Genomic DNA, 26042 nt, shown 5'->3' on the forward strand with positions numbered 1-26042 from the left:
GTTCCCCGTAGATACGGCTGTACACAAACAGTAACATGTGTGAATTTTGCTCTCGTTGATCTGTGTGTGCGTTGGGTTCATACATGCAGCTAGCTAGCTCTTCCCCACTACATACAGCCTACTGATTGACACGGATACAGTAGCAATCCACTAAACTACCAAGCTAGCAAACGGTACGGCTCGTTGATATTTCTTCGTATTCTTAGTATTTTTTTCAAACACCAAACATGTCGAGAAGTGCTGGCACGTTGCAGACGACCCATCAGGCGACTTATATCCCGCCAAGATTGATGCCTGGGTAAGTATTCCATTGCTTTTTTAGTTATCATGGTTTGTTATTGTTAATGTTATGTAGCATTGTAGACCTAGGCGTAGGCCGTAGCCAGTACATGAATAGGACTCTACCACCGAGCGCTACGTTCCCGGAGAGTTTCGGGCGGGCGGTGTAATAGAGTCTACCCGCCGAGGTGGAAAACACCCCACCAGACATGCAGCGCAGCTCAGCGCAGTTTAATTTTTTCCAGAAATTAATTATGTCCGTCATTTTCACTAGAGGTTTAAAATGACTGAATCTTTGACTTAAGATTGTTATATAAGTATTTAGCCGAACATCCCGAATGCCAGTGCCAGTGCAGTGCAGTGGATTTGTTCAATCTGAAAAAATACCCTTCATATATTGACAGTATTTACAACATATGGTTGTAATTGTGAGTGTTTATTAATGCCAATGAAAATTAATTAGGCGTATGGTAGCCCTACTACATATCGACCACCCTTATTGAAACCGACCGCGTATAATTCGCGCACTGAACACTTAATACGCACTTCTCTGCGCGCAAAGCACATAAAAATGGATTGGCTTTGAATGTAGATTAGGATGGTGTGGGAAAACGCGATAATTCACTCTTCATTAATGGTTTTAATCAAGGACAAAATTTCGAATGAATATTTTCACCGAATCGTAATGACAGCACAATGTAATGTCTATGGAAGTTTCTAAAAGGCTTCTAAAAGTTTGTACAACACGGTGTTCAATACAACTCGGTTTACGTGCATTGTCAATGCAAAATCAGCGGTCGATCCTAAAAACGCGATTTACCGCGGGGAGCTGAAACGAGGCCACGCAAGTTCGTCGGCGATATTTTTGCACTGAAACTTCAAATCGAAAAGGGAACAACGGCATTTGATAGAGCTGGATTTTCTCAATCACGTAGGTCAAGTTTTTTACGTGAATTTCAGTGTTAAATATTCTTATCAAGCAAATAAACATTAGGCGGTCGATTAGTAGTAGGTCCAACCCTACAGTATGTCTTGTGTTGGTGTTGTATCCAGTCTCTCCCCCCCCCCCCTTTCTCTCTCTTTACAAGTACATGTAATACAATGAAGCATGCTTGTGATTTTGCACCATCAATACTCCAATAGAGTCAGAGTTGAACTTTAATTCCTTTCATTATTTCTTTTTTGTAATTATTTTTTTTGCATGCTTGCAGATACAAGGGCCACTGCCCCACCATGAAGTTTGACTATGGCGAGACGTACGGGAATGCCACAGCCAAATACTTTCAGGACTACCGCTCAGCAACTCTGAACACCAGCAAGACCAACTACGCCAATGGCGGCCAGTTCCCGACGGTCTACACACACAACCCGGACCAGGTGATCGGGGCGAGGGACAGGACGCGGGAGAGGTGGCGCACTGAGCCCAGGTACCAGCTCAGCAACGTCAACCACGACCGCAAGGAGGAGGTTTCCAAGTTTGATAAGGTGCGATATAAATGCATGATGGCATCATAATCCGGTTGCATACTGGCCCGGATTTGAACTTTGTTGTAATATCACAGGCAGATGAATAGCTGCTGGAAGTATGTAATGCACATAATACCATTAAACAAATGCAAAAAGCTCTTGAAGAGACTTGACCCTATGCTGAAGGCCTCGTCAAAACCACAAATAGATTTTTGCAATGCAAGTAGAAACAGCAGTGATTACTCAAATTTTTGTGTACATTATTCTCATTCTGCTTCCAGGCAGTGTCAGGTCCAGTGACATTAGATGATGCAATATTAAAGCCTTTGAGCAAGTTCATGATAGAATTGATAGAGACATACTGTAGGTTATAGTTTTGGTTGGAATGAACTCACTCCAACCACACTTTTAGTTGGGTCATTATAATAATAATAATAATAATAATAATACATACATACATACAATTTCTATAGCGCCGTTCTCCACTTTGATTAAATGCTCAAGGCGCTTTACAATAATTGTACATCAAAGCAAACAGACTAAAGATACAAGTACATCACCGTAATAGAAGAAGATGAAGAAGCAGAAGAAAAAAAAAAGACATGAAAGTCTGTCTTCAAAAGGCACTGGTCTTCAAAATGCACTGCTAAACAAATAGGATTTTAAATTACTCCTGAAAGATGCTATGGAGCAATATGTTATATAAATTATCTGACATGTTAAGTGATAATACATGTAATTCTACCCTAAGTCGATATGTTTGTTTCATTTTACAAAAGTTATACAGTTATAGATAAAATAGAGCTAAACGTTACCTGTAGTAGCAATTTAGACATTACAGTTTAATTTGTGTTCTCTTTCAACCATTCAGCTTGCTCAGGAGCACAGAGAGCATTATAAAGATAGGACAGGGACCATCCCCCGCGTCAACGAGTTCCTGATACCGCGGTCAGCGCAGGAGATGTACCACCAAACCGGCCCATCGTAAGTTGCCACGACGACTGCCGTGCCGTGACGAGATGCACACTTGCACCAATTCTTGCGCTCTGCTGCACCATGGGATTGTTTCAGATTAACCGCTCTTCCTCTATTTCCTCAATCTCGCCTGTCCATTCTAACCGTTGTCTTTTCTTTCTTTCTTTCTTTCTTTCTTTCTTAATTTTCGCTAACGTGTGGGTCTTGTTGTCATGGACTGAAGTTTACAGCTTGACAGTTTAAGATGCATAGGTGGTGAACCAAACTTGTGATTATAATTAGCTAGTAAGACTGCATTTGTTCCGCTAAGCAGCGTGTTATTTGTAGCCATGCCAGTTTTTGTTTGCCTGTGATATCCCATATCATCAAACTTAACTTACAAATGAACTTTGTGATCAAGAGATATCATATATACATGTCTTTGAAATGTTGCATGGCCTTTTTGTTTTGAAATAATCTTAGAATTTTAAGCTAGTTATTGCATCTGCAGTATCGCCATCAGCTTTGAATGATTTTAATTTGCGTGTGACGTTCAACAGGTGCAAAAAAAACTTACTTTTTTCGTTGTAGGTCCATGCTTTTTTGAAGCATCAGTTTGCACGTATTTTTATGTGAAATGTCAGCATTCTTTGCCAGATACTAGTGGTCCCACCTAGGTTGTAAACTTGTGATTCTAGGCATAACCTCTGTACAGGGAAAGCATGTCTTGGTTGCCCATGTATTGAAGTAGACAGACTAGAATGGGCATACATATAAGCACATGTTTATATCAAGCACAGTGCCATTTGAGATGAAATCAGGGAATTTGATGATGTATCTTGATATCATAATTTTCATTATACATTCTTGATGTTTCATTGGGTTGAATGAAAGATGTTATCATTCCACTTCATTGGAGCCCTTTATAAATGACATTATTATTGTTCAGTTGGTTGCAGAATTTTTAAAAGTCACTAAATGGGTAAATTAAAAGCTTCTAAATTGATAAATTGGTAAATTAAAAACGGATTCTTAAGCTTCTGGAAGTTCTTTTCCCAAGTTGTATGTCTGCAAAGGACAAGCACAGAATCATGTCATTTCTGTTCTGAAAATATGGGGGGGGGTTCCAAAAATGAATGCATTCACTGAAACTCCAGGGGTACATTCATTACACTAATTCCAATATAACTTCAATATAACACACAACATTTCTATAAGTTACTCAATGGGCAGTGTTCTTGATATCATGATATCATTTGTAAGTTGAAAAGTTGCTCTCACAGAGAAAAGTATACCAAGGTATGTAATAGAGAAGGGGCAGGGGTGGTCAATTGATGATGAAACAACTTGACTATAGACTGTGCTTTCATTGAGTGTGATGTCAAATTTCAGCAGGTACAATAACAAAAAAAATCCAAACATGGCATAGTAAACATATCGACAGGATCAAGGTCTTCATTGAGATATTTTGACACTAGTCTGGCTGTTATACATAACATTACAGGCATGCTAATCCAAGTACAGATGTTGTATGATAGACGCGAGTGACATATCATGACTGGATTTTCTGATTTTCTTGTACATTGAGGTGATGGGCTTAACAGCAAACTTGTGAATTGGTTGCATCCAGGATTACATTCACTCCACATACGAGAACATGCACATGCACTGTCTAACTCCGAGTGTCATTAACCCATGGAAGTATGTTGTCATTTTGTCAAATATTCCTAACAGGTGTACATTCAACCATCAAACTCATGTAGGACTGTCCAGATTCTGTGCATGTTTCTTAAACTCTAATTGTAACTGTCACGTACATTGCATATTTGTGTAGAGTTTAATGATGTTGAGCAAAGAATTCAAAAAACAAACAAACAAACAAGAAACGAAGTCAGAAAGCTGGTGTGTGAGAGGAAAATTAGTGAAGATCAAAAGAATTGTTGCATCATAAGTATATGATATGCAAAGATGAGCAATCTAGAGAGATCAGAAGATGTACTGATGTCCAGCCAATATTTGAGACCATCCTTTACCTGATGGTGTACGTACAATTGTAGTATGTGACATCCCTGAACTCGATAATCAATACTAGAATCAAAATTTGAGACCATGAATAAGAAACAGGTCCTAAAATTGTGAAGAAAGACTATGAAATCTTTCATCATGGAAGTGATTTGAGTGAAGGAAGTGGGTCTTACAAAGCCTTCCACAAACTTTCTGCAGCCCAGGTGAATTTCTTCACTTCAGCTCCGAGCATATCTTTGTTCCAGAGCCAGGAAAGTTTGTTTGCTTTGTTTTGTTTTGGTGGGGGTCTTTTTTGTCAAAAAGTTCTTCGAACTTGATTATCTATGAATGCCCATGGACGCTTAGCTCAATTGTTCCTCGTCAACATTTTTAAATGAAAATGACAAGAGCTCTTTGCTTGTGAACGCAGCAGGACAGGAAATTCAACCACTTTGCACGTGTGATTTCGAATATTAAGGCGTGCGCTTGAGCAAACAATAGGCCGAGAGCATTTTCTTTTTGCCGCTTTTATTTTCGAACAGAGTTCGCGAAACGAGAGCATGATTGTCCCCGTCTGTTTTCGCAATATTTCTTGTGGCGTTCGTTTGTTTTGTTCGTGGCCTGTACATGTAGGTCCAACCTCGCCCGCTGTTCATGGCGGAACCCTGCGTGCGAATGACTGATATATGTCAAGAACAATTTGCCCTACTGAGACGTCGGTCAGGTTTTGACAGACATCATTAATCATAATACGTGAAAAGTGATGACGTGGAGACATTTTCTTTGTTCGGTCCCGTTCTTGGGGTAACGCGAAATGTTAGCTAAACATTCTGCTCTTCGCACTGCCCGTGAAAATGTCATTTTCCGTAATACCCTGTTGTCCTTTCGAATGACCAGGACCTTACGTTTTGCGAGAATCATACCTTACTGTATCTCTCTGCCATGCAACATACATTGCGTTAATCATCCTTCATTAAGACGCATTTGACTGCACTTGTAGGCCATGAATGAACTATTTCCCGACTGTTTAAAGCAGATAGATACGTGTATATATATATATAATTAATATTAGTGCTTGTTGAAAAGTGAATCTCTGCATTTAGCACTTCAAATAATAGAAAGAGAGATGCTAGATGTACACTTTTTCATTAAGACGGTCTACACAGCCGTGGAACGGACGATTACGTTGGATTGGAAAAAGAACTTAAACTGTTTAGAACCCCTTCGTAGCAGAAATTTACTACAGACTGTACTTGATTTTTAAACCTCGCAAATACCTCTATTCACTTCGTTTTATTTTATTTTATTTGATTTGATTTGATTTGATATGATGACAGATTGATGTGATATGCTTGTCCAATGATGCGTTTGGTCGCAAAACGGGTAACAAGGGACCTCCGAATGATTTTCAGATTTTTACAGCTGAACAACGATAAATTACTTAAACTGAGTACAGATTTTCAGAATTTATAGTGATTGGGATGAGGAATAAGAATGTTATGCAAAATTGATAACAAATTGCAATGAACAAGGATGATGACATAGCAGCCTCACCATAAGAATGCATGCGTTGGGGCTCACTGGGAAACAGAACAAAAGAAGAAGGCATGCATATATATTCTACACAGGTGAACTTGTCAATCGAGTGGTATTGTAATTGAATTACACTGCTGCATTTCTGAAATACATTTATAATGTACGATGTACGTGAGACTCTTACGTCATCAACACTGTTCAGTGTAATTCAGTTTAAGATTTCTCAGAGTATTGGTTTCTCTGCTCAAAGACCACAATAAATTCCCCAAATCACACATGGAGCTGTCGATTTATGTAATACTATGTGAAATTATGAAAATCGTCTGGAATGCCCCTTTAAGCGCCATTTTTAAACATTTTCCAAAGTTAAAGGGTGTGTACAGTTCTGGTCGAGGTAAGGATTTAGCTTTTAACATTTTGCGAGATATTCAGAAACCACTCTATGAGACGTCAAAGAGCATGCAATTCTAAGGGGTAGGGAGGGCCTACCAAAAGTTTATTTGATGAAAATCGGTTTTGAAATGGCTGAGATATCCAAAAACAAGGTGAAACAAAGAGATCCTAATAAAAGGCGTGGCCTGTCGCCTTTTATTATTATCATCACTTTTTGGGATATCTCAGCCATTTGAAAACCAATTTTCATCAAATAAACGTTGAATCCTTCTTAGAATTACATGCTGTTTCATATTTCATACCAGGTTTCTCATTATCTCACTTACATGAATTAGGAATGCTCAAAACATGAATCCCCACCTCAACCAGTACTTTACAGTCCCTTTAAAGCCCGTCATCGGACAGAGCAAAATAAAACATTTCCAGTGATACCTCTTATGTTATATACCAGGGATATAAGGAATGCATAAATATTTTTGAAGTTTTGATTAAGGATATTCGATATTTTTCCTTTATTCTCATGTAGAGTGGGGGGGGGGGGGGGGGGAGAGAAATCCGGAAGTGACACAGACTCATAAGAACCCTCGATTGGCTTCTAAAGGGGAGTATAAACATGTCTCATTTCTAAAACGGCAAGTTCATCAAGTAATGCCGGAAAAAAGCCCTTCCAAAGTGCATTGTTTCAGCGTCGCTGTTTACCAGGCTAGGTGAGAGTAAGGTTGTGTAAACGTGAAAAAAAAAATCGCCTAGTACTGAAATCGAAAGGTCAAAAGGTCATTTTTCCCTAATAAGTCTTGTCATCAGTGATGCAGCTAATTCTGTTTCAATAAAAACAACGGTTTTATCCTTCTTTGTATCAGTGTTAGAATTGGAAGGTGTAGATTCGGCAAAGGAACTGATCTCCCCTATTATATGTGGAGGTGGAATAGTTGAGAGTCGTGCGTAGTCTATTGAAATAATTAATTCCCTTATTAACAAAATATCGTTCATGTAGACGGAAGACGTTCAGTATTGTCCATGTGTGTATAACGTTCATACATAGAGCACTCTACAGAGTGGATTTGACGCAATATATATCATATCAATTATCAATTATACATAAACGCCATTAAACGGTGATCAATTTTGCCATTCGTGATCACCATTTTAAATATGATTGTTAAACGTTATTGAAATAACGTTGTGTCATGTACGAACTCATTCTGTGTGACGTTTACCGGTACATTTACATCGAAAATGGCGTAGAACTGGTACCAATCACTTTGTAAGTGGCGTTTTATATACAGCTGTAAGTAGTACTTGTATGTATTATATTATGCGATGTATGTATTTTTTTTTTTGTCTCATGCGTTGTTCCTGTTTTATGCATGTTTTGGTATAACGTTGATATGGGAGATTCATGCAAAAGATACAAATTACTGGTATGTTATGTGTACTTGATCGCTTTACTTATAATTCGTGTCTGCGTCTGTCTATATACAGCTGTAGTGCCTGCTCTGTACACTGAAATCACGGTGAAGATGTTCTTCAATGATAAGATCAAAGTCAAAGATAAACGAAAGTTTGAACAAAATCGCAGGAGACTATACGAAATTTACAACAGTTTAAATGATGTGTTTTCGGAGAGTTGTCATACAAGCTTGTACATGTACATTATCTGTTTTTGCTATAGCACAGTATCGTTACTCGCCTATATACCTTCCTTTGATGTTTACAGAATTGTACATTTCAGGGATTTCGTATACGACGAGAATATGTGATAAAAATCAATATCCTCAATACACCATGAGTGGAGACACAATAATCAGACAATAGGAAATACCATTTTTACTGTCTTAGGTAACAATAAGGAATTGCGGTGGTGACATCATGACGTCACTGTCTTATCAACAGAACAACTCTAAAAAGCTACACTTTAATGGCATGTCGAACAGCAATTGACATGCCAACTCTGAAAAAAATAGTCATTATTTTAATTATTTTTTTGTAATCCGATTTCGTTTGCATTTCTGTGGCCAGTGGTCATGCGGATTAGATCTTCTTTTGTGTGGAAGTACGTTGTAACTCTGTAATTATGTTGATATTCTTAGTGTATTATAGTAGGCTATAGTGGTTGCCTTTACCATTTAGTATAGTGAAGAAAGCCGTTTGCACATGGCATGCCGCCATTTTTATATGCCTGTGTAGCATAGGTTGTGACGAAAATATGTGATCAAACTGTTTTGCCAAAATGTTGTATTTTTCGAAATTAAAAAGAGTATATATTTGTATATACATAGCGATCAACATTGGAAAATGAAAAAAAGAAGAAATGTTTGGTATATGCTTGTAAATGAGCTGTACGTAACTGCAAAACAGAGAGAGAGAAAAAAAAAAAGAATTAAAAAGAGAAAAATAAAGAGGGAAAGTCGACGAGAGTGCATAGTTACGATGTTGATGGTGATGATGTTATTTATGGTTACAGCTCGTTATTCCGAAGGTTCATTGTTCCGAAGGTTCGTTGTTCCGAATTTCATTTTCGGATTAACAAATCTTCGGAATAACGAACCTTCGGAATAACGCCACAAATGTTCGGATTAACGAACCCCTTTTCATTTTCGGATTAACGAACCTCTAGGTATAGGTAGTTTGTGTGTTTCGGATTAACGAACCTTCGGAATAACGAACCTTCGGAATAGCGAACCTTCGGAATAACGAACAGCACCCTTATTTATGACGCTTGTAAGGTGTAAAACAAGAAAAGAGGAGAAAATCATTTTTGAGAGCGAACGGACAAGAGTATTTGAAGTGTTTGATGTCAAAAGTTCTGATCACGCTTATTATGTGAAATAGTGGGCTGTTTGTAGGCGTGGTCTAAGCGTGTGCCATGTAACGTCGACGTACATTGTATGTCAAATGGAAAACATGTGCAGATTCTACCACAGTATAATACTCGTTCTGTGTGCGTGTTTTGCTTTGTATTGTTGTGTGTCCTGTATGTTTGCGATTTTGTGTTGAATCTGGTGATGTTTCGCGCGACTTTTTGATGGCATTGTTCAGTTGTGCGACCTTAGCTTAGCTCGGTCGGCCGATCTGCCTACCTCAGCGTAAACCCATGATCTAAAGTCGAGCAAGTGTCATGGTCCCGTTAATTGCCTGTCGGATTCGAGCAAAGCCTTGTACTCGTCACTATCATGAAATGGTCAGACATCGAGGGTTCCGTTTGACTTGATGTACCAATGTAAGTCTCTGTCAATGTAAAATCTTATTTGTTTAACTGTTCATCCCCCGTTGTTTCTTGTTTAGATTGTTTGTGTAACGCTGGATGATGGCATTCAAACGCCAGACGATTGGATGTGTGCCGTGTACTGAATTCCGCTAACAGCCCATAAGTTTCATATGCACGCGCTGCACGGTAGCAATCACACCTGCATGCCACACCTGCACATCTGACAAGTAACACCTGTTTTAACACCACTTACCATTGTTCTTTTGTATAGAGCGGCATGATTCGCATTGTTCATAACATATTATTATCTCTCACATCGAGCAGGTGGCATGTTTGTTTTATTTTCCATGCAAGGAAATTTCTTGCATTTTTCCATTTTTTTTTTACTTTACTTTGGAGCCACATTAGCAGAGGAACATTACATAAGAAAAATGCATGAAATCATAATTATATCAGTGAATGATTTCCACTGTTTTATTAAACAAAACTCAAATGCATTTACATGCAGCTTACGAGTTTGTTCCTTTACAATACAGTCATGATCCCAATAGATTTCTACATGATATATTAAGACCGATTCCTGATGCTTGTCAATTAATACGTTGTTTTTCACAAACCATACTCCTGGGACTTTAATCTTTTATAAACAGTTATTTTGCATGGATCATTGCATGTGGCTACCTCACCGATTTCTTTCATAATTTCCCCATTAAAATTGAGTGATAGTTAATCCTTAAATATGAAAGATACAACAGTCGCATTTTTTAGGAGAATCAAAAAACAAAAAAAAATGTGGAATATGCGTTTTGATAAGACACGTCGCACGTGTATACAAAAATACAGTTCACACATTTTATTGATGCTAATTACAGCCTAAAGTAGTACCCTTGCTTTGTCCCCGCCCTATCATAGATACCGATGCTGGCACCTGTCCCTAGAAATGAATATTTATAGTACTTATATACTGAAAAAAAAAAAAGGCGGAGACATGCCAGTACTGTCACTTAAACTCCGCACACTGTCGTTTTTCCTCCCTTATATAGCATGGACGAACACATGGACATGCGAGAGGAGGCGTCCATGGCGACGACGAGGAACGCCCACATCAACCGCCAGGCGATCCCGCCCATCAAGACGTTCAGCCGTTCGTCCACGGTTCGCGACAGAGCCATGCGCGACGTCTACTTCGAACATCGGTAGATCATCGCTAAGCAATGATGATCACGGATTCTTCGATTTCATATACTCGTTTCTTGCGCAACCACAAGTAAATCTTCGCAAATCAGCCTCGCAAACATTATCGCGTCCAATTTCTCATTTACTTTCTGCAAACATGAATTGACTAAATTAATGGTTACGTGGCAACCGTTACTGTAGCAATATGTTTTGAACGTGTAAATAGTTCCGGCCTCTTTAACAGACTGGATCACAGCAGAGTGTATGAATGCGAGTCATAATGGCAAATTTTCGGCCACACCAAACAACTACGGATATTTTTAGCCATCTTTGTCAAAAGCAATAAACAGCAAATGCCGTCATTTTACTTTACGAAAGATGGAAACAATCATGTTTATGTCCAGCTGTGTCAAAACCAACGTAGGACTAACTGTAAATTATGTATTTTATCTTGACTTTGTCTTAAGCTCTGAATTGTGCCTGTTCTGCTTCGCAGGGCACTCTTATGCGTGTCGACGGTTACAGGAAACGAACTTCCAGGGGTTAAATTTGTATAGTCAAGGGGCCTACACCTCCTTGGTTTAGTTAAGAGGATGTGCATTATTGGTGATGGAGGTTTACATACTAGTCATGTGTTATATCAAGGGGCACTATAGGCGAGGCTCGCCTGTATAGTCTCCGTATACAGTGGACTCCCGTTATAACGAAGTTCTAGGGACCGGCAGTTTTCTTTCGCTATGACATCGAAATGTCGTTAAAACCGAACAAATAAACAATAAAAATACATAGAGGGGATAACGTTACTACCCGAATTTTAACTTTGTTGTAACCGGAATTTCGTTATAACCGTGTTCGCTATAACGGGAGTGCACTGTAGTACCTCCTCGGTTATACTGTATCTATCTAGAAGGCCTACTGTGAGAAGTGCTTTATAAGCATGACGGGATATGCCATGACGCAAAGTGCAATTTTTACACACGCGATAGACGTATGCAATGGAATAGATTCCGTCCTTTATATTATATCTCCACTGTTTCAATGCATACTTGAGAACATTATAGCCTACCAGCTCGACAGAATTTCAGGGTATATCAATAGATATTTACGTATGCCTTGAGTATGTCTGCTTTTATTTTCCCCTGCCCAGGGAAAAAAAGACAAAAAGGGTGCCTTATTTTAACATTTAAACATCCATGTGTATGTAACGGTAGACACAGATTCGTCTGCTTTATTTCTCAACAATTATCTATTTTCTTTATTTTCTTCATTCTTTATGGTATCAAACAATACAATCTCCACAGGCAGATATAAACTGATGGGTATGATCGGTGAAAAAAGGGGGAAAAGTATGTGCTATAACTCTTCTGCATTAATTTTGTCAGATATTAGTGTGACTGCTGGATCGATTCAGTGGTCGATAGTATCGAAATAGGCTTGAGCAAAACTGTCGTCCTGAATATTAGCTGTGTTCTTATTGCTTAGTTACTCTGCAGTGGATGTATTTCTTGTGTAATCACGATGGATGTTACTTTTTACTTTGCCTTTTAAACGTGTCAGTGATGTGGTGGAGTATGCATTTGTCTTTTATAAGCAGCTGCCTGCCTCGTTCATGCCTTCAAACTTTAAAATTCTCGATGGCTCATTCTTCGTGTATGTGGAATGAATGTAAAAAGGAATAAAAATTGATGCTGTAAATATATCACTGTTTCTTTTGTCATCAATTCTCTGCTATTAAACACTCATGTGGAACAAGAGCGAAACAAGAGCGGGTTTGTGTGGCGTTTTGGTATTCCGGAACCTAGTGAACCCCTTCCCCCTCCGACAATAATAATGATGATGATGATGATGATGATGATAGTAGTAATGATAGTAATGATAGTAATAATCGCGTGATAATGATAATAAAAACAACAATAATAACCATAATGTACCTATGCTGTGGGGGTCTTTATATGCCAAGAGATATGAGGCGATTTTATGAGTGACGTCATAGTAAAACAACGATGTTGCAGTTTTGAAAAGATGACAATGTATAAATTCTCAAAAGAGTTGATTTCGAGTTTTTCCGTCAATTGTCATTACATTTCCTGTACACCAAATGTCATGTTGCTTGAAATTTCACACACACAAACACACACACACACACACACACACACACACACACACACAAACACACGCACACACATATGAACACATATGCACTTTGATAGTGGTTGAAGTGTCCCTTTAACATCATAATTACAACGGGGAGATATCGATGGTACAAAGATGTGTAATTGGGTTGTGAAATTGATCTGAAAGAAGTCGAAGAGGGGTGGAGGTCACACGGTCCGTTTCAGACCAGCAGACGATTCAAGGTAGTGCTCAGAATATAATGTATCGATATGACGCGATCATGTACATGTAGGAGTCACAGTGGTGACATTCAAGATCAAATCGTCTGTCAAAACAAGCCACGTCACCCATATAATAACAGAGAGAGAAAAAAAAAAGAAAGAAAGAAAGAAAGAAAGGGACAGCGGGGAAAATGAACAGCATGCATGGGGAACAGGGCCCCGTTGCAAGAAAGTTGCAATCAATTGCAAATAATTGCTAATTTTGAAACAACCACTCTGATTGGCTCAGGGTCTGCCCTATTAAGAAGATATGCATGTAACAATGATTTTGATTGGCCAGTGACAATCAGTTGCAAGTTGCGTTTAAACGCAAAGTTTCTAGCAACGGGCCCCAGAACATGTTTCATGAACATTGCCCTATCCATGACCTATCATATTGTTATACTTGTAACCGATGAAAGACATCACGAGCATGTTTTCTTGCGACAGTTTCCTTCGGGATGGGGGATGGCTGAATCACGTATAGTCTTGAGATGGATTTGCCCAAAGCGGTTAGAATACTGACAGTTGAAATCCGATGTTTCAGCTCCATATCAGCTGCACCTTAATTGCCACAGATCGAATAGTAATCGTAATGATATTGAGTGACGATTACACTGATATAATAATGGTCTACGTCAAACTGTATTTTCTACCACAAGCGCCGTTCTTCCGAGCACAGGACAGGACTCTGTCTCTTTCTCTTTGCATACAATGTGTTGAAAAACAACTTCCTTATCAAAATGGAGGATACCGACAAAAGTACTTGGTTGCAAAGAAAATTGATGATAAACAAACAAATGAAGCTGAAAGATATTTGGTCGGAAAGGGAGTTATTGTGATCAAGAAGCGAAATGAGGGAAAAGGTGCAGAAAATGTACCACGTCAAATTGTTAGGCCTATACTTAACTTACGGTTAGTATATAGACTTCCGGAAAACATCGCGGTAAATGACGTAATGACTGACGTGTGAAAGGTCGTTACCATGTTGGTATTTCGCTCGATTTGGCCAACTTTGTGACGGTATGCCTTCTCTCGAAAATGGCTTTCTCAAGTTGATTCATATTTGCTAAAAAGCGTGTAGGAATTGCTCGATATCAGGTAGCGTGTGAGATTTTGGTAGTGGTGGTGGATTCCTTATTGGCGTTTTGTTGTTTTGTTATTCTTCTTGTTTTGCTTCCTATCATTATCAAGAAAGTAATCCGAGAAGTCCTGGAGGGTGGCATCGACTTAAAAAGTAAACATGCGCACACGCCCACAAAATACACAGATCATATATAATCATCCTATAAATACAGACAACTGTTTATTTCTACAACGTATGCTATGATCGCTAAAACACACATAATAAACAAAAACCAAGTAGCCTACGTGCACGAAAATGTTAAAATGAATTTGAAAAGAAAAGAAATCGGTGCATGACTAGATATCAGAAAACAGAGAGACCACGGTTTCCTTAACTTTCAATAATCTTGTTGCAAGTATACACGATTTCGAAACAAAGGATAATCTTTTAATTATCTCAGAGCAGGATTAAAAAAAAAAACGAAAAGAATATTATAATTTACATGGCTGTAAGTGCTGCACGAATGGCTTAAGTTAATTCGATTGACAAGGATATTAGGCCTTTATACACATTCTGCACTTTTACATTTCAATATGCAGCAGAGATAGTTCGTATAAAAAGAATATTTACAAGTATAACATAGAGTTTTGATAAAGGCCAACTGTTTTTCAGATACCTCAGTTACATGTCAGTTTAGTAGGACTGTGATGACCTTAATTTTATCATGCTCAGTAACACTATTTACGAACTGGTTTATTGTAATATTGCGGCAAGAGGGGCTTTAGCATAGGACTTCTTCATACCGCGCAGGTAAACTGCAGTTAGCGCACTATACCGTAGGATGGCGTCTCACTGTCCCGAAATTAACACATGATGGTCATTCGAATGTGGAATTTTCAATTAATAAGTAAAGCAAGTAAAGCACTTTACACGGACACACGGACAGCGAGACGAAGAGGTAAATCACTCCTTTGCATTGTGAACGTTAAAAAGCCTGAGAAGAGTGTGTCCTAATAACATATCTCGATTATTCTTACTTTGCGCATGAAGTCTTTCATCCATTAAATCTGCTTGCAACAATATAAAAAAAAGTGAAAATCAGATTATAATGTAATAATTTCAAATATCGACATCATAGTATTTAGCCTTCCTTTGTTACAATATAGGGATTGTGCTTGTTATGATAATACAAATGCTACTTGGGCCTATATACTATATTTCATGATAACGTAATCGTAGGAACGATCGGGTAAATGGATTTGTTGCCAGACATTCACTTCATGACTACAATGAAGGAGTTTCTGAATATTTTTCAGTGTACATACAACCTCAAAAAAACAAACAAACAAACAAACAAACAAACAAAAAACACCTCCCCGTATCCCCAGTATACCTCCCCGTTTTTTCTATAGCACTAGGAAAGTGCCATTAGATAAGACTCACGTTTTGTTTGATAAACATTAAAGCTGCGAAACGTCATGCATAATCGAAGGCACGGAAAATTACTGAGACTACCCGACAGCATGCAGCATCCATGAATTTGAATACATTACGAACCCCTCTGACAGTAAGTACCAATAGTATGCTTCCGTTCTCCTGGATAAGTCGTGCTCAAACGAACGCGTGTCGTTACATCATTGCACTCATGTACACAGTGAACTCGTTATTACGAGGCACTTATAGGACCGGAGATATATGTACAGTATGTCAGGTATATTTTGATATGATTATATCAAAAGAAGTTGAAACTATTCGAACAAAGACATTTGTACTATCGGAACCGAAAGCAAAAAACCTGAGTTTGTTGGTTCAGGTATAAACTTCTTTATTTCAGACATCTTTGCTATAACGAGCTTCCACTCTATCATTATTGGCGAAATAGGTATGAAGGTAGTTTTCTTTCTATGCGCTTCGATCGAAGGGGGCGCTCATCTTAATTTTTCCCCCTTCTCTCGTTCATGTAAAGATAATCTACAACGTATCTTAAGATTCCATCCATACATGTTGCAGTTTAGTACCATTTTGTAAAAGGCATTCAGAATCCAGTCACCAGGACTGGAAGAGGACTACCAGTGGTTTCGGAAGACTAGTAATATAGTTCACAATGTAGCACCCTTTTTCGGCGATATTGAAAAAGCCGTGTTCGACAATGATCAACGTCATGCATGATGCCATGAAGGCAACCACGGCTCTGTCGATTTTTGTTTTGTTTTGTTTTTTGTTTTACAATTTTGCGTAAATGCAGATAGACACGGCCATGGAGTATTTACAGTAACCGATCGATGGTGGTATGTACATTGTGGTGTGGTGACGTTATTTTCTGACATTTTTTTTAAAACAAACTTCTTTCGGTATTTTCTAAGTATACTGTCAAATAAATGTCCATCGCCTTTTGCGCATTCCTGCGTGTTGTAGGGAGATGTTCTTTGTGGATGTGCGATTCCGTTTAAATCAACACGTTTGTTTTTCCTTTCTCTACATAGTTCACATTATTTTATTCCAATAAATCGGGAAATTATTCGGCAGATACAGGATCAGCTTTCTAAGAAAGCGCCTTAGGAGTAGTCAGAGTCGTTTTGCCCGGATAACTCGCACTCGTTTGACACCAGTTTCTGCAGCAACCACTTGGCAAAGTGGTGGCAATTGTTGAAGAGGAGGTTGTAGCCGCCGACCGACTCGATGTAGCCGCTCGCCATGGTTTCCACCTGCTCGCTGCTACACGAGCTGCGTCCCTTCTCTGTCCACGTCGTCATCGGGCACGCCGTCACGTTCCTCTGCAGACCGCCCCGGGTGTACGTCAGCCTTCGTCCCGGTCCGAACTCGTAGGCCACGCCCCGGAAGTAAACGAAGGAGTGGTCGAGCTTATATGTGTTAATGTCTATGACGGGGTCGTGGCTCTCCCGCCTCTTGCGTTTGCGCCGAGCTACGTTGGATCCGCCCTGCTCGATGTAAGTCGACTGGGGAATGCCGCACCAAAAGTCGAAGAATTCCAGCGACCCTAGCCACACGTCCGCGTATGTGTCTGAGAGAGAGAGAGAGAGAAATAACGAAAGATATTCAAATATTTTGTATGATTTGATTTAATCTCCGGGAGAGCGTTAATTTATACTAATGACAACAATGGGATATCGGTATGAAAACACCGAGAAGAAGTTTACAAAGGGAGAGGAGAGGACGGACACCGTTTTTGTTTTTATTTTTTGCCAATGCTGCTAGAATTGTGATTTGGTTTGTAATATCCTTCTTTCTTTCGTTAATATAGAAATTAGAACCAATTAGACTGCTACAATATATTGTCCATCGGCAGACAATCCGATTTTTTTTTCTCTTTTTTTTTCACCCATATGCTCCCTCGAACTTGTTTGTGATGCCCGTTAACAAAACAAAAAACAAAAAAAAGAAACAACACACACACACACACACACACACACACACACACACACAAATGATGTCGGATTCGGAAGGATCTGAAAAAAAAAAAAACAACTTTTTTAACTGATCCGGAATTTCTCTATAAAAGCGATTGAATTTAGCAAGCAGGCGCGATAAAATGACAGTCTGACTAAAATGCTCCTTGAAGAATGGAGTAGACTGTCCCAGAGTCATTGTGCGACTGATTTCAATGACCGTGGTAACACCACATAGCGCGGAATAAATGGGCCTATACGGATCATGAGAATCTCCTGTCGATCAGTACGGAGTAAACACACGTGAATGAAATCCTGTATAAAAAAAAGACTCAACTCACCATCTCCAAAAACACAAACAAAAATATTTTTCCTTCCTTTATCCTATATCTGTCCTTTATGTCAGCCGCACACACACACACACACACACACATACATGCGCACACACATACAAATTTTCTCCGCCAGAATAGCTAAACATCCTTCAAATCTACGTTTATATTGTCTCAGGTTCGTCGTTTATTTTTTATATCCATTGTCGCGTGTTTGGGTGCACGTCACGAGTTCGACAACCACGAATCATACAGGCCACGAGTAATACAGCCCACGAGTCATACAGCCCATGAGTTCGACACTAAGCAAACAAGGCCAACGAGACACATTAAGCCTCGCAATGTCGAACTCGTGGGCTGTTTTTACCTATTGTCGAACTTATGGTAGTGTATGGGCCTTATTTGCCTGCAATTAAATGGTGTCGAACTCATGGGCTGTATGACTCGTGGGCTGTATAACCTATGGACCTTTTTTCAATGTCAAACTCGTGAACTATATGACTCGTGGGCTTCGAACTCGTTGAATGTATGTCTCGTGGATGTCGGTGTCGTGGGATGACCCCGCATGTTTGCTCTTCGTGGAGAGAGGGAAAATACACAGGGTGATGTTTGTTTCTCCCCGGCCCTCCTCCCCCATCTCTCCCTCTCTGCCTTCCCCTCTTTAATCTCAGTTTCCTAGTCCATTACTCTTTTTCTCCTACTTGCAGTCTATCAAGCAGACTCCTTGTATTACTGGCAGCATTGTTGGACGTTTTCTGAAAGAAATCCCGAAAAAAAAAAAACACCCTGACAGCTGTTGAAGTAGTTTCTTCACTTTTCCACACAGTGATCCTCGCTCCAACAAAAGTGTGCTGTATTAGAAGTGGAGGGCCACCCCCCCCCCCTCCTTCTCTCTCTCAGTGGTCATGTGACTATCAATGGTTGACTGTGACTTGTACTTTGTGCTTCTGGTGTCTGGATAAGCTGCCGCAGGTGGACAAAGGACTGTCTAAGTTCCGTCTAACATATTTTTCCAGGAGTTAAAGGTACTACAGACACAATACAATGTCGTAATTCTTGTGCCACGACAAAGGGGTCCAAACGTGGCAAATGTTGTTGACTGATCGACATAAAAACGTGCTTGTGGGACTGGGGCGTGTAGGAGGATGTGCAAATCAGGATAGCACATCTGCGGATACATTCACTCATGCCATTGTGAATATCTCCACAGAACTTCCAAGTACTCTTAGAAGAACTGACTACTGTATTCGTTGGTTCCTATCGTGATTAATTGCGAGTAGTCTGTGGTTTTCGGAACGAAGTTCAGAGCATTTTTTTCTTTGACTCCACCCTTCACACTCTGGGCACCTATTATGATTTCAATCCATAAATGTAAGCTAATATACCTGCTGGAAAGAACACAGTGTCCCACAGTGCGAGAAACACAGTGTGAACACAATGTGAATCATCAATTCACAGTGTGGCACAGAACATTAACATGTAAGAACACTCTGTGAAAACCAGACCAGTGTGAAATCATCTCCACACTGTTAAACTGTTTTCACATAGTCGACTATGTGACCACACTGTGAACACACTGTGGGACACTGTGTTCTTTCCAGTAGTGATATCTTTTGTGTGAATTTCCTGTATTCTCTGTTTGTTTGTTTGTTTGCTTGCTTGCTTGCTTTTTTGAATGTAAGCTTGAAATCAACCTGTTTGTCACCACGCTTAATTCATGAACTACGTTTGTTATTTTGTGATGATTATTCGATACCACATTCATTCATTCATTTCCATATCAAAACATAACATTTACAAATATCAAAATACAATTGCCTTGGCACAATTCATACATTTTGAATGGAGGGATCATAGAAAGCACCCAAGAGGCTTGTTGGAAATGAACCCTACAAACAATTGTTAATACATTTCAACTGAACAATTATCAGACAAATTCAATTGATAAATTGAATAGAAAATATAATCCAACTCTACCCCTCCACCCCCCCCCCAAAAAAGATAATAATGATTGAAAAGGAGGAGCTGTGTTTCCAAAACCCCTTTACAAACACACTGCCCAAACTCATTGAATTAGGTCTGCATAGTGTGTTTTGCTTATCATCATTATTTTCATCTTACCATGATACATTTATATCATGTTATTAATAAGTTGTGGTAGCAAAACTAGGACTGATCAAGGGCAACGTATGTCTTCCGAAGCGGAAGCGTCAGGTAGGGCTTCCTGTCATATCTTGAGTGTACAATACAGTAACCTTGGTGTTTTAGACAGCTCAATACGATTCTTTCTTTTGATGTTTAATGTGGATATACACACATACATACATAATGCGCATGTAGCTTTGATTACTGTATTTTTGTTGTTACTGTTTTTCAATATTTTTTTTTCATTTCTATAATTCACATGATAAAAGTGATTCATCTTGAATGCATAGTGTACACACAATTTACTATCAGCAATGTTTGATCAACGAAAACAAACAGTCAGTGCGTGACCCAAAATGATATACAGCTTACATTTATACACAGACTAACACGTAACTACCCAAAAGAAAGGACATAAAATCCCTCCCTAACTGCCCTTTTAACCGTCCCCTACTCCTCCACCCCCATTCCTTCCCCCGGCAGTTCTAAGGTCCCCACTCACATCCCAATCCTACACTTCAACAAAGCATTTTAGTCATACAAATTTCATAAAATTCATATCATTCTATTATATATCCATAATCACAAACACACGCACCTACAAACACAACTATCTAAATATGTATAATGAGGTATATGGTATATGGTATATGGTATATGATATATATATATATATATATATATATATATATATATATATAATATGTATATATATATATGTATATATATATATATATATATATATATATGTATATCATGTAACCTATATGAGGTGAAAGGTACAATGCACGCATTCTTTAGGAGTGAGATTATTTTTTTTTTTAATACATAGTCTCTTTTTCATCAGTAGCAAACATTTTAATTCAATCTCTTGTCTACTTGTCTTGAAGGGAAGAGAGAGGGGGCGGAAAAAACAGGTGAAGAATTCTAAGTTGCTTTTATTCTACTCTTCAATATCCCTTTAAGTTATATGCGAACATTCAACGGAAAAGCGGTGGAGGTGTAAACTAAGGACATGCTTTTAAGCGCATTTCCACAAACGGAAACCCATACCGACCTTTCCGGAGGAAAAACAACCTTGCAAAGAAAGCACCTGCTTTTTTTTCTCTTTTTTTTTAAAGAAAGCACCAGCTTGAGAGTTGCGATGACCCAACCTACTTTATATACTTCAAGCGCTTGGAGTGTTTCGTGTGCAAAATTATTATTCTGCGTTAACAATTGTACACAGCCAAGAAAAAAAACCCACCAACAGCAGCACCAACACATAGACTTTAGTTTCATGACCATGATGACAACAACGATTAATGTACCATGGTGCATATTTTTCATTTTAGTTCATATTGAAAGATACTGCTCCCCTATAAACATTAATGGAAAAGAAAAAAAAAACAAACGAATAACGTTGAACGGATATGGCTGCCAAGTATTTCCTCCACAGCTAGTACAAATGCAAATTCATGGGAATTCAACGAAACTTAGAATTAAGATGATCATTTCTCTTTTATAGTCTAGTTGATTCGTGATGCTATTGCAGTTACAATATAATGGACGGTCTTCTATTGATATGTTAGGAAGGTAGACCCCTTGTCAAAATTATGAATTTTAAAAAGACTGAAACGAAACAAGTTCGTTTCCTAGATATGAAGCATTATATCTTGTTTACATTTTTTCGAAATCTGATTTCGAGTGTCTCTATTAACATTTACCGGTGTGTGTGATACACAAGACGTCTTGTGAATAACGCCTCAGCCAAAAACATCAGTATTTCTGCCCTGTGAAATTGGAAGTAAAATTTCAACGAACGGACTTTGAAAAATACAACGTTATTCACACGCTACGCGGTTGTATATCAGCAGCAATTCAAATCAATCACATAGGAGATGTGCCAGGAGGTAGCTAATCTCGTTTACACAATCCAAGAATAATATACCAAATGACTTTCATTTTTAAATAATTTTCGTCACACATTTGATAAAGCCACTACGTATAGAGCAATTATAATTTACCCTGTATCCCCAAAATAATTGTGTGCAAAATATGGCAAATCCATCACAATGTTACAGGAAATGTATAGAGCTTGCACCTCCCTTCTACCTTGCCGAATTTAGTTCGATGTTTTTGTCATTCAAGAACGGTAGATTTCGACTATAATCGAAATAGCATCCCTGCAGCGCGTTGCTGCGACATCGCGTCATTATTTATAAAAGCCCCTGTCTGTGGCTTCACTTTCACCTTAAAAAAGACTTTCACCCCAAGAAATGGGATTATGATGTGTGGCAATATGAGTCTACCCAAACTAACTCGAGTTACAAGACTCTGAAAGATATATAGTCTACTCGATGAGAGTAATTGTGGTAATTATCATTATTGGTTGACGGAAAGAATTATTTGAGAAACTCACCTTCGATGTCGTTTGAATCAGTATCGTGCAAAACAGGAGCATCTTGATGTCCTATCTCCGAGGAAGTATCATCCTCGTGGTAGACCTGAGAGATGCATCCAGCGGCAAAGGAGGCTGTAGAAAGCAACAACGCGGTGCAGACGACCAACTTCATTTTGGCGCGGAAACACAAGTTGTGTTCTCCGCGAGCTTCGCGCCCAAGCCGACTGCACCAAATTCAAGGTAGATGATTATTGAGCGGAGAAAAGCAAGGGGGAAAGCATGTGTGAGATATGGTGTGTTTGTATGTGCATAGGCATGTGTGGGTGCATTTGCTCTCGACGGGCACGGACAATTTGCACAGAGAATGAGTTGCTAAAACGCGGCGGTTGTGTTTTTTCCGTCGGCGTTGCGCCATTGTGCCGGCGAGACGTGCGCGGCCGGCGAATTTCTCAGCCCCATTTCTCTCACGGTTTCACAGCAACAAGAAGAAGAAATAACGATAATACAAATAACAACAGCAACACGATACATGGTGCGTTTTGGGAGCGAACAATCGGTCTCTTTCCCCCTTTTGCATTATTGGCACAATTAACGGTATACAAGAACCCGTGTATCACACCTCACGCAGATGCAGATGTACGATGACTAAGTGGAGCTACAGTAGAATGTATCTTTCATTTCCATCTAACAGGAAGCCCTGTGTTCGTGCAGTGGCAACACGACTGTGATGGGAAATTATCGAAAATGACAAAACATTCTAACGGTATTTTGACTCTCGAGTTTCAATGCCTGCCTTTATGCTTCAGATTGGTCTCGTCTGACGCATTATTTTGTTGTTGTCGTGTTTGAATGTGGGTATATTTTTACCTTGTTTTACTCATGTATTTCCTGTCTGTAACAACGCACCAAGAACATGAAGAAAATACGGATCATGAAAGAAAGACACGGCTAAATAGCCCCACTGTCTACAAGACTCTGTCTACCAGACACCACACACCACCCGAGGGGTCAGGAGCAATTTTCGTTTCATCAAATTTGTATGCAAAGTGTACATGCAAAACATGGCGTCACTTTAATTGCATCTCGCATTGATTCCAACAAAGGGGTAAAATATACAAAAGCATTTATTTCCTTCCGAGAAGAAAAAAATCAGAAAGAATGAAACTTGAAAAACCTATGCAATGTAAATGCATGTTGACATGTTGACATGTGAGGATTTGTAATTTCCTAATTACCTTTAATGTGGCAAAAAGAATATCTCAACATTATGTACCCCATATCTTCTATTTTCTACTATGTTTCTTTAGATTACCTGGATACGCCCAGAAAAAAAAAGAAAACTACCAAAGCAGATGACACCCTGTTACGGCACATTTCGGTAAATTACCAAAATGTGCAAGTTACCAAAACGTGCCGTCACTATATGTGACGGCACATTTTGTTAACTTGCACATTTTGGTATTTTACCAAAATGTGCCGATAGTGCACCTATACCTGACGGGATCAACTGTTACCAAAATGTGCAGTTAAAAGTGGACTTGCCTGCACATTTTGGACAATCTGCACATTTTGGTAACTGGACTAAAAACCCATGGATGGGCTTGAGATTTATGATACGGTCAAGGAGTTAAGGTGATATGGTCCAGGTGGGTGTTTCATAAAGCAGTTCGTAAAGTTACGAACAACTTACGAGCGACTGGTGATCAGTTCTTGTGCTGAATTATGGAAATTCTGATAAGCGTAGCACATCAGAACTGATCACCAGTCGCTCGTAAGTAGTTCGTAACTTTACGAACAGCTTTATGAAATAGGGCACTGCAGCAGTAAAGACAGGCAAGACACTTATTTAGCTCACCCGAGCTGAAGGCTCGAGTAAGCTATCACTATTGCGATTGCTTTTCGTGCAGGTATGCTGTGTGACCTACGTGCCAGGTGCGTGGGGCTGACAACTCAGCGAAGGAATTCCTCTGAATTAATGGCTCTGGAAGGAATGGGATCAGTTTCAAAGTTCTCACGCGGGTCAAACGGAATACACGCAAGTAGAAGGTAAGTAGCACGCGTCTAGCAAATAAGGCACAAGTGCGAAAATCGTTAACATTCTTGTCCGCCCACAGAAAAATTTCCTGCGTGCTGAAAAAATCCCTACTCGCAGCAAGCCCGCGTAGCTTTCCGGAAAGGTGTGACACGGCCTTACAGGTGAAGATTTTCCAGCATACAGGACAATTTCTGAGGGAGGACAGGGATTTGCGCGAGTTGTGCATATGTGTCTTACTTGCTGGATGCGTGCTACTTGTTCTTCTTGCGGGTATTCTGTGTGTGACCTATTCTGTGTGTGACCTGCGTGCCAGGCGCGTGGGGGCTGACAACTCAGAAATTCATCTGAAGGAATGGCAGAAGCCCAACAGAAATGACAGAATGTCATTATCTTGGCCGCGCTGACCGCATACGGGGACTGCGAAGTACCTGTGTGGGAGTTGCCTGCGAGGTGCTGCTCAAAATTTGGCTGCGGGTAAATCGGAATTGCATGCGCAGCTCCGGGCAACTACGGGCGAGATAATTTTCCTGCGTGCTGGGAAAACCTTACTCGCAACAAGCCCGCGTAGCTTGCCCGAAAAGGTGTGACACGGCCTTTAGGCTGCCGAACTCATTCGGTGGGGACAAAAAACCAACTGCACTTACAATTTGTTTTTGAGATGATTGTGGAGGAGCAGAAAGTTACCAAAATGTGCCGTCAATGTCCTGCACATTTCGGTAAATTTACCCAAAATGTGCAATTTACCAAAATGTGCCGTAACACACCCGATGGCAATAACTACTAAATGCTAATATAAAAGTGCTAGTATTATCATAAACATGCATGTGTCCTTGCAATGTTTTCTGTTTTCTAGTAACATATGATATTTCGTTATGCTTTGTATTATTGTACCCTTGTTCTGCTATTGTATTTCTCATACTCCGGAAAGGGTCGACAAAAATGAAAAGAAAAGTTCAAATTAAGTTCAAAATTTTCTGTGTGCAGATACGGCGTGCATCAGAATTTCCATTATTATAGTTATCACTACTATATATTATCATTATCATTATTATTATTTCAAAATATCTGAAATCGTCATTCCACGACAAAGTCCAATGATCAGAAGGCACTGTGGAGACGTAAATCAGAGATTCGCCCAATATGGCTACAATGAAAGTATTACTCCACAGGCAACGTAATAGCGGAATACCAAACGATCACAGTAGCATGGCAGGGAAGAATTTCGTGCAAACAGTGTTCCTCTTTTCTACGAGACCTGCACCTCATCAAAGTGTGCACGTAG

The 26042-nt window shown here is 39.4% G+C and overlaps 2 protein-coding genes across 2 annotated transcripts; one reads left to right on the forward strand and one right to left on the reverse strand.

The window, feature by feature from the left end:
- The first annotated feature begins 112 nt into the window (after nucleotides 1-112).
- Nucleotides 113-11512, forward strand: LOC140234236 (ciliary microtubule inner protein 2C-like). Its single transcript, XM_072314296.1, has 4 exons — nucleotides 113-298; nucleotides 1491-1764; nucleotides 2618-2730; nucleotides 10885-11512. The coding sequence occupies exons 1-4, from the start codon at nucleotides 228-230 to the stop codon at nucleotides 11039-11041; spliced, it is 615 nt and encodes a 204-aa protein (XP_072170397.1). The 5' UTR covers nucleotides 113-227; the 3' UTR covers nucleotides 11042-11512.
- Nucleotides 11513-17013: 5501 nt separating this feature from the next.
- On the reverse strand, nucleotides 17014-22897 carry LOC140233743 (uncharacterized). The gene is made up of 2 exons (XM_072313844.1): nucleotides 22744-22897; nucleotides 17014-17480 (listed from the first exon to the last, which is right to left on the reverse strand). Exons 1-2 carry the CDS (start codon nucleotides 22895-22897, stop codon nucleotides 17014-17016), a joined length of 621 nt encoding a protein of 206 aa, XP_072169945.1.
- Nucleotides 22898-26042: the final 3145 nt, after the last annotated feature.

This window comes from Diadema setosum, chromosome 10 (genome assembly GCF_964275005.1).
Source record: "Diadema setosum chromosome 10, eeDiaSeto1, whole genome shotgun sequence".
NCBI classification, from domain to species: Eukaryota; Metazoa; Echinodermata; class Echinoidea; order Diadematoida; family Diadematidae; genus Diadema; species Diadema setosum.